The 10,541-nt window shown below is 36.3% G+C and overlaps 1 protein-coding gene across 1 annotated transcript; it reads left to right on the top strand.

Moving 5' to 3' along the window:
* Positions 1-2,085: 2,085 nt before the first annotated feature.
* On the top strand, positions 2,086-6,703 carry LOTGIDRAFT_159198 (hypothetical protein; the record flags this gene model as incomplete). Its single annotated transcript, XM_009052838.1, has 4 exons — positions 2,086-2,138; positions 2,332-2,399; positions 4,263-4,453; positions 6,626-6,703. The coding sequence occupies 4 exons, from the start codon at positions 2,086-2,088 to the stop codon at positions 6,701-6,703; spliced, it is 390 nt and encodes a 129-aa protein (XP_009051086.1).
* Between the last annotated feature and the right edge of the window lie 3,838 nt (positions 6,704-10,541).

Below are 10,541 nucleotides of genomic sequence, written 5' to 3' on the forward strand. Positions count from 1 at the left end.
AAGATGACTTATTTAGTTACCAATTTACAGCTAGGTCAACTGGAATAATGAGGAAAGATGACTTATTTAGTTACCAATTTACAGCTGGGTCACCTGGAATAATGAGGAAAGATGACTTATTTAGTTACCAATTTACAGCTGGGTCAACTGGAATAATGAGGAAAGATGACTTATTTAGTTACCAATTTACAGCTGGGTCAACTGAAATAATGAGGAAAGATGACTTATTTAGTTACCAATTTACAGCTGGGTCAACTGGAATAATGAGGAAAGATGACTTATTTAGTTACCAATTTACAGCTGGGTCAACTGGAATAATGAGGAAAGATGACTTATTTAGTTACCAATTTACAGCTGGGTCAACTGGAATAATGAGGAAAGATGACTTATTTAGTTACCAATTTACAGCTGGGTCAACTGGAATAATGAGGAAAGATGACTTATTTAGTTACCAATTTACAGCTGGGTCAACTGGAATAATGAGGAAAGATGACTTATTTAGTTACCAATTTACAGCTGGGTCGACTGGAATAACTAAGACTTATCCAGTTCCCATTTACTGCAGAGACAGGAGGAATTATGAGGAAAGATGACTTATCATTTCCTATACAGTAGGGCCTTCTGGAAATAATATGACTTATTCAAAGAATTTCGCAGGAACCCACCACCTTCATCAGTTGTGGAGCCCCGTGCCCCCCCGTGCCCGCCCCCCTCTGAGCCCCGAGCAAGTTTTGCGGGCAAAAATCTCATGACTAGGTTAGAATTTCGGGCAGATATTTGGCCCCCCCCCCCCCCCCCTCCCCCTCCCTTCTCGGACGTAAACCTGACCTCCATTTGTTCGGCGTAATCATGCACATGGCATCAAATACTAATGCTGAAACCAACTGTGATACAGACCGTCCGACGAAAATAATCAAACCCATTTGATACAATCAAAAGGATAATGTCATTGGCGAAGACAGAAGACCTTGTAAAATTGAGATGTTAATAATATTTGTGTTTATACTGTGTTATTGATACATGTATTATTGATTAACTGACTCTACTGTACCGTTTAATTATCACTTAATCTTTCTGTCCTAACCAGCTTGTTGGGGTCATATAGGTCACAAATAGATTGTCTTTTCGGAACGGGATGTAGCACTGTCCTTGAGAGCGACGGAATCTTTACTTGATGTCATTTACTAAATAACGTCGAACAAATGGTGGTCGTAGGTTCTAATCTCTGTCGGCTGGTGAAAATCAGGCTTCCTTAAAAAATGCCATGTTCACTAAAACCATGTTTTGGAAATTGTTTTTAACCGAGAAAGACCATTGGAATCTACAAACCAATGGCCAATGTAATCGAGTGGTAAATTCGGTAACTTCATGGTAACTTTGATTTACCTTGCGCATTTATCAACCTAATACTGCTTCTTTAAGTTGATTGAAACTAATTGATAAATGTTACATTTAGATTATTGATTTTTATTGTTACTTTTACCTTATCGCTTAAGTTTATCTACGTATTCTGTTTTGTTTCATTCCAATAGTTTAATGGGTATATTTTGTTATGGAGAAAGTGAACTGCTGGCACATATTAGAGTTTACTCAGTCTTGTCATTTTTCTTTCATTATGATAACTATATTTGGGACTTTTGAGATATAAACGTAAACATTAATGATTTCATATCTGGTAGAACTCTATTTCAGCTATCCGTAACGCTTTCAGAATTACGACGTTTGGTTCGTCTAAAATTAAAGCAGCCATATTGGTACAAGTGGATTTGTTTTCTGTTTACCTTGTTTCATTATTACCACGACCCGTCTTTCAGAGAACTGTAGCGAAGAGTGGCGAGAAACATTCAAGGGGCATAATTTTCTAGGATACTGTAAAACACTGGAATACACCACACCACAGTGTAAACTGTCGTTGAGTGTATTTAATGATACCACCACCAGTGTTTGTATGAAAACATCCATGGAATATAATATGGTGTAAACTGTTATTAGCTTGTTTATCAACTGACTGATATTATAATGGCCGAAGTAGAAATTAATTGATAGGTTTAACTTGTCAGCTATTATTGGGATATAGTCAACAAAATGGTTTATCGAGTACAATATCGTGTGGGAACAGGGGGATGGGGAGGGGGGACGTAGGTGATTATCAGGAAACACATGTATTGGATACACAATCCTCATCAATAAGATGGGCGGATATCTTGGGGTAGACTAGGTTTTACGAACGTACTTCTTCGACAACTACTCTAAATAATACTATATGCTTGCTTTCCACAAAGTCGCCTTGACATGAAATGAAATGGCGTTATAATTTCTGCACCTGATTAGTTTAATAAATTATGACGGCGATTTAAAACAAGGTAAAGCTAAGACGCAGTTGCACGATTGGATCAATGGTAAGATATTATAAAGATTTAAAATACCGCTGTACTAAAAACACCAGTTCATTAATCATTTCAGTCAGCCTGGAATTTTAAGTAGACAAATTCTTTCAATCAAACAATCGCAAGGTTTAGTGGTTTATATCAGTACTTAAAGGGAAATGCAAGTAAAATAACATAATTCGTTTGTCGTGTAACGCCATAAATGGTCTACCATAACTACCAAATAGAAAAGCTGGGTAACACTTCGGTATTTCTGTGGCTGTCCTAAAGGGGTGTTAGGCAGGATTGTTGACGGCTAGGAGATTAGGTGCCATGGTTTCGAATCGTCTTCAAAAACGTACAAAAATCTAATGTCATGGCCACTTCTTCCAATAGTTTGTCTGATAACACCTAACAACTAAATTTATGCTTATTCTTAATGGTTCCTTGAAAAAAGAACATGATAATTGGTATTGTCTAATCGTCTTAGAATGGTTGAAAGTCTGATAAATATTGGGTTGGGTTCAGATATTGGCCCGCATCCATAAAAACTAATTCTAATGTATGGTAATTTGGAAATTGATCAGTTAGATTGCCTCCGCCCTTACATTTATCATCCTGGGCGAATCATACTGATTAAATTCACTGGTTGGAACATTACAAGTTCTAGCATAAGTAAGATCGGGGTCACTGCTATGGTGTAAATCGATGCTAACAATATTTCAAATACACATGGTTCAGAAATAAAAACAAAACGAACGATCAGAACTGTAAAACGAAACCGAAATCAAAATATTTGGTAATACACATTGGTTGCAGCAAATTAAATTTTCATATAATAAATAAGTATATCAAACATAAAATATTTCATAACGAAAAGTGGTATCAGGTGTCTAGAAGAATAAGCACACCCCCTTTACAATCTCTATTTAGAAGGCAGTCAGAGGTTTCGGACTATTTCAATGACCTTGAAATCGCAGCACACCAGTCTGGACGACGTCCGACAATAACTCTAGTTGTAATAGTTTATAATGGAATAATCAATGATGTACCAACCATTCTACCTAGACATTTATCATATTAACTGTATTGCATTGATTCCTCTATAATTACTGGTTAATAGAGTCTTCATTGAGTAGTAGCTCCAAATAACCAGTTCTATTACCCAAGTTCTAGCCGTATGCTACATCTACACACCAAAATACTACTTAAATTGTTAATTAGTAGAGTGGGGTGTTTAAAAGGGTCCAGTCGTTTGGAATGTCTGCATACATACAACCAAGATACTAAGAATCAATATTTGTTTATATAGCTTGTCTGTAGAGGTCCTAGAATTGAAATGATAAGTTATGTGGACTGGCAGACATGGTTGACCAGTGCAGTCAGAAACCCTTAATTCTACAAGTCAACAATTGTATTGGACTGAAATCATTCAAAATTCTATCTATAAATAATAATGAAACGAAATACTGAAACAACAGAATTTTTTAATTCTATTGATCAATTCAATTCCCAAAAAACAATTGTTGACAGAAATGAGAAACTGATTACATGTTACTGGTTTTGATTATGTTTTAAATATCATTCATTTCAGACCAGTTCATTATCTTCATCACAAACTGAGCAACCTTTCAATTTAGTGCAGTTTATTCAAATATACTCGTTACAATCACGTTAAACGACACATCTGTGCTTATTTTACTGCAGGTCATGCAGTCCTTGATCTGATAGATAAATATATGTATTCATGTACTAAGAAATTTTTACCCGATAACACCAAGTTCTTACTAACCAATCATAAAACAATACTTTATGCAATGCTATGGCTATAGTATGTGCTGCTTTCTACTGTAAACCACTAAAGTTCCTTATAAAAAGTTTTCTTTCTATTTTCAGATAAAATAAATGTAGAAGAAACAGAGAAGTCGTTGGGTACTATAGTTAGTTTAGTGAGTAATTGGGAATGCGTCCCTACCGTCCTGGACAGTTTACCTGGCTACACCTGTAATATTCTGCATATTTTGGACCAAACAGAAAGCGCGGCTATAGAACGGTTGATTACTGAGTTGTTTAATCAAATAGTACAGGTAAGACAGGTGTTTCTTGGTTGTCGTGGTGCAGAAATGTAGGACGTAAAACTCCATTCATTTCATTTCATTTCTTGGTTGTCCTGAGGGAGGGAGGGGCCATCTTCTCAATGTCAAACTATTACGAATTTCGTCTCATACTTTGACTGCAAAAGCCACTTTTCTTGCATCATTGAAGTTTGTAAATACATTAATTTGGTTGGATTGTTCGTTAGCGAATACAGCCAATCAGGGGCCTCGACAGATAGTCTGTAAACAATAAGTGATAATGCTTACAATCTGACTATCAAGGGAGAGGATTGACTGTATTTGCTGGCGTACAATCCAATCAAATGTTCGTCTGAAATGCCAAATACCAACAAGCGCTTATTGATTGATTAAGTCAAAACTTGGCTGTTATGGAATCGTGTCATTCTAATTCTGATTGATAAGAGCTCATCTGGTGATGCCGACACGTGTTTCGGATTTAAGATCCTCATCAATACAACTGGGAATAGCTTTATCCAATTTAATAACAAGAATATGGATCCTATACTCAATATCTCTACCAATCAAATAATTTAAATTACCAAGTGCTCGCTCCGAAGTCCGCGCTCAATAGAATACATCTTAATCCCAAACTATAATTTGTGATTTTACGAAAGATTATTTCAATTCAGATATTTCCGCTTATCTACCTGAAAATAATTTAATTAAATTTTTAGAGGAAGTGACGTCACCAACCCCAATGTCTTTATACCCAGTGTATGAAATATAACAATATAACAACTCGGAGTCTATGAACATTAGTCAGGCAATAAAGATAATGTCATAGAGCTATCTGATGGAACTTGTCCATCCCAATGGCTATTATAGTTAGCTTGACAATTACGGCCGTACATCTAGAAATGACTTTGTGGGTACCAAGGGAGCAATTCAATAAATTTCTATCATATTTGTTCTTCTCCTAGTGTCGTATCAATAACAATACTCTTATCTCGATTTGTTATTCGAGGTCAGGTTCTCTATTCGGTCCGCTCAGTTCAAATATTCCGACTTCCATTCTCTAGAGTGAGATCACTGTACTCACTTGCATGTACCTGAATTCTTGGAATTGCTATCTTAGTGTTTACTTTATAGTAGGTCGTTGAAATTTATGCACAACATAGATAGTCTAAATCTTAATATACTGAAACGAACTTCAACAAACGTGTACCGGCTTTACCACTTTGGTGTTCCTTTCGTAACGATCAGTCTGTTTTGGTATTTATGACAATCAAATTTGGTCTTGTAATATATAGAGAGAAAACCGTGATATACGGAAGTAAAACAATAAAGTTATGTTTATTATTTGTTCCTAGAACAATTTGGAGCGATAGTTTATTGTTGGTGTCGCCATATATCTGAAAATATGATATACAAAAAACCGTGATATACAGAAAAAGCAATAAAACTTGAATCACAAATCATGTCCTTGAACAATCTAAAAACAACAATTATGAATATGTAACCTTTCTGAACTGAAGTGAAAGTAAAATATTTGTAAAGTGCAGACAAAGAAGTTGACGGATTGATTAATTCAGAACTTCTTGTGAGCGACATTAATTCTAAAATAACCTTTTCAATTCCAGTGACATTTTAATTACCTTTTGTATTCAAGTGGTATGTTTTGTCTTCGAGGGAATGTTAAGAGTAATTCTTGATTTTTTCAAGTCTAAAGATCTCAAAAGGATGGGGAGAATAACCTTTATTGCAGTGTAGTGATCTGAAATGTAGATAAACACATCACAAATAAGCATTATAACCGTTCTTATGGTGGGAGGGGGGCTGTGTCCTGCCACATTAAGCTACCAATCTTAGGGCCGGGGTAGTAGAATTTGGGATAATCGGACTCAATTTGTTTTCCTCAATCTGGTGATTAAAATATAAAATGTAAAAACGTTGTGTGCAATAAATTCCCAAAGTATTATGGCAATGTAAATTGTGGAAACGTTGTAAACAACAAAACTGATAATAAGATCAGAGTGTTTTGATAAGTAGATCAAGCAAGCTATTTGATTCGCTGATATTTGAAACCAGTGAAGGTTAACAACCGTCTTTGAAAATATCGATTTAACAATTCATAATCTAGTGTCTCTTCAATCTCTGGGGAATACTCAGTTTGTTTGATCAACTTGTTTATTAATGTTTTAGAATTATAATCTGACACTTGAAGCTTTCCTTGAAAATGGTTGGTTGATAGATGACAAGTTATTGTCCGCTTACAGCTAACTGATATCGCAGACTAGGTAGTTGTTGGTAGATGGCAAGTTAATGTCTGTTTCCCGATAACTGATATCTCAGACAAGGTAGTTGTTGGTAGATGGCAAGTTAACGTCAGCTTCAAGCTAACTGATATCGCAGACTAGGTAATTGTTGGTAGATGGCAAGTTAACGTCCGTTTCCAGCTAACTGATATCTCAGATAAGGTAGTTGTTGGTAGATAACAAGTTAATGTCCTCTTACAGCTAACTGATATCACGAACTAGGTAGTTGTTAGTAGATGACAAGTTAACGTGTTAATGTCTGGTGATTTTGAATCAATCGTCTTCTTTCATTATTCCAGTCGGTACGGATAATCTGGAAAAGATTAATGCTCGGGGTTTTGGTCACTTGAAATGACCTTAGCGAACCTTAGTTGTCATCATTGTTAAAATAAAATGGTACGTTTTTTCTTTCAAAGATAATAAGACGAAAGCGTAATTTAAGAGAAAGGTTAACCACAGTGCAACTAAATTTACAAAAAAACAAAGAAGAACTATTGCGCAAGATGGCTGTCGTGGCAAGCATTTATCACTAGAATTTAATCTGTCGCGAAGTCCGCCTACTAGTTTCTACCTAGAATTAGTTCTATTAATTCTACGGATTAAAATAGAATTGTAGAATGGTTTGAAATTTCTATTGTCAGAAAAATAATCTCTTCCTTGTCCACGACGACATTTGGTCTTTAGGTTCAACTGAAGAAACAGTGCTAGAGTATAGCCGACTGAGTTATAAATGAAATTGGTTTCAATCCATACTGATTTGCTCCTTAATAGCCGAAGGACAGACAAGTAGGAGTTTTTAACATCGTCTGTAGTGGTGATGTTCGGTCAGATAGACTGATCGGTGCAGAAAACAAAAACAGAAGCGCCACCTATCCACATGGCGTACGGGCCCACAACTGGTTTATTTACTTCTTCTATTTTCTGCTGGATTGATAATCCCTTACAATATACGATGTAATAGCCACCTTTCTTGTATCACAGAAATTGTAAATGCAGCGATTTCATTTGATCTGTACGCTAGTGAATATAGTCAAGGATTACTACCTTGATTGAGTATTTGGGGTGCATGGAAGTCGCAAACTAATCCATTACATTCCATTATAACATTCTATAAGACCATCTTCATCATTGGTAAAGATATTAAAGTCTATATACGGATTATTGACTTTCAATGGGTATGTGGAATTTCCGAAAGGTTATAAAGGAAGCATGGCTTATCGTTGGAATCAGATTAAAACTATTTCTTCAGACTATCGCTTCTATTCGTCAATATTTAGTGAACACAGTCCTGCTATTAGATGTATCTATTTAGGAAAGTAAGCTGATCGTGACGGGGAACGTCTGGACGATAACTGATAACTTCCAACTAGTCTGATATACTACCATAAATAGTTGACTTTAAATCATGGAAATAGACTCGCAATATATTCCACTATCGCCTCATGAATATTTAAACCTCGTTTATGATGCCGGTCCGTTATTGGACTCTTTAAAACGTGGCGTTATTGTCACCCGTCACGTTACACCGCATGCGAGACTACGCATGGTTCTTACATTTAATTACCACACACGAACGTAGTTCACAGCCATTTTGAATGGCTTAATAAGTCGAATTTTGAAAGGGCTATAATATTTTAACTAAGCCTTCAAATCAAATTTTATGGTTTAGATATGCTTTTAAATGCGATTTGAAGGCATGTATGTGTTATTTCCATGTAAGAATGTGTCGTTATTGTCACCTGTCACGTAAGACTGGGACAATTACGTTGGTTGAATTACTCTTGTACAATTAAGTTTATCACAAAGTTGACACATCGTTTGTTATTTTTAACTCTTTCATTCAGAAATAAACTGAAAACAACAAGTTTTTATAGAAACAATTGTATAAAAATTCGATAGTTCAATCATTGTACAATTTATACTTGGAGTTGAGTTGACAAACACAAAACATGGTTATTCTCAACTTTTGAGATCATTCTCCTCAACAAGTCAAAAACTGTTACATAATTCTATCGTGTGTGTCCTGAGGTTAACCTCGTATTGGGTTGAGGTAATGTTCATCAGTGGCGGAGCCAAAGGTGGGCAGAGGGGGCAGCCGCAAGTTTTTCGGGCAAAAATCTCACAATGATATTAGAAATTCGGCCAATCTCAGATATCCCCCCCCCCCCGCCCCCCCCCCCCGGGACATAAACATGGCTCCGCCACTGATGTTCATGATGCTTGGTTTTATGATTATACATCTGACCGCACTATTGTATATTTTTAGGATGTGTATAAGTTTCAATATCTAGCCTTCAATCCACAGCTCTCGACCCTAATTGTTTCAGGTCCCCAGAATCCCCTTCAGCGCGATAAATTTACGCTATGTTCCGTCTCTTCAGCCAAATGTCCCATGTACGATATCCATATGAAATACTAGGTTCAAAACAGCCACAGTCATGGCTGCGTCCACGTTATTATAAGTAGACGTGGGATTCCCATAGTTCATCTTGTCTGGAACGTACTCTTCGATGAAACTGGATATAGCATGAGCAAGAGGTATATAAGGAATCAAATATTTTCGATTGAGCTATTCAGTACGGTTGAACGACATCGTTGATTGAGTTGAAGCTACAGGAATCAATATATCCTCGGAGTAAACAATATGTAAAGTCAATGATGATATACTATAGCTACCTATTATTGGTTAATTAGTGGAACTCGACCCGGTCACTGCAGTCCATTATATAGGAATAGCAACTGGATAATGCTAATTAACGACATTTCAAATAACTTCCTAACTAATATCTGCCCAGGCTGATCAAAGTACAGATCTAAATGATTCCATGTTTCTGTCATCCATCAAACTGTACGAAACGAAACATCGATATCTTCGTTTTAATGATATTTTTTAACATTCATTCATTATATTGTCTGAATGTTAGACAGGACCACGTCCTTGTGTATTGGGCCTCATGACCCATTGGGTATTCTGACCCATGTAAAATAAATAGTTTATTAATGTTATCATTTTTATTAAAGCCCAAGAATGAGCGGGGTTCTTGGTTAATATATTTTTAGCCGTAACGTAGGACAACTCCTAATGCAAGGTGTAACTGTACTAATGGAAGCATTGTCTGTTGCAAAAGCATTAAATGCCTCACAGAAACGCCACTGCTACAATTCATTAAGTTGGGTTGGGGAATAGTAACGCGACTGAGTTCCAAGCTATTCTTGAGACCCCCCCCCCCCCCCCTCTAAGTAGGCGGTTGAAACGCCACTGCGAAGAGAAACCTTGACCCTGGACGATGCACTTGGTATCACCTTGATTACTGACCAGGACATGACAGATGTTTATGTCCAATTTCATATATGTCAAATAATCACGGTACAATAGACCACGAACAAATCTTATTACTATATTAATTGGAAAAGTGAAGTGGGTCTATTCTACTGGTTTATTATAAATACAGATGCTTTAATCAGTAAATCAGCGAGGTCATCAGAAAGGATACGAGATGAAGCTTTTACGTTCCATTTATCCGCAATTTGTTTTGTTTTTGAAGAGGTCAACTTCATGCATTGTACAATGAGGGAAATTTTTCACGACAGCAGCACTATCACAGGCTTGTACTTGTTGAGGGATCTTTAATTAGTACAAGGTTTTGTAAGGTTTGGTTACCGAGAAAATTAGAATAACAAAGATTTATATAATGCCATTACTTGCTTAAATTATCAAACCCCCTGTCGTCCATACTAAAAGGTCATACTGTATTAAGCTCTATCAGATTGAATTGATTAATTAATGAATAATATTGCACCCC

The sequence above is a fragment of the Lottia gigantea genome (assembly GCF_000327385.1).
Source record: "Lottia gigantea unplaced genomic scaffold LOTGIsca_19, whole genome shotgun sequence".
Taxonomy (NCBI): domain Eukaryota; kingdom Metazoa; phylum Mollusca; class Gastropoda; family Lottiidae; genus Lottia; species Lottia gigantea.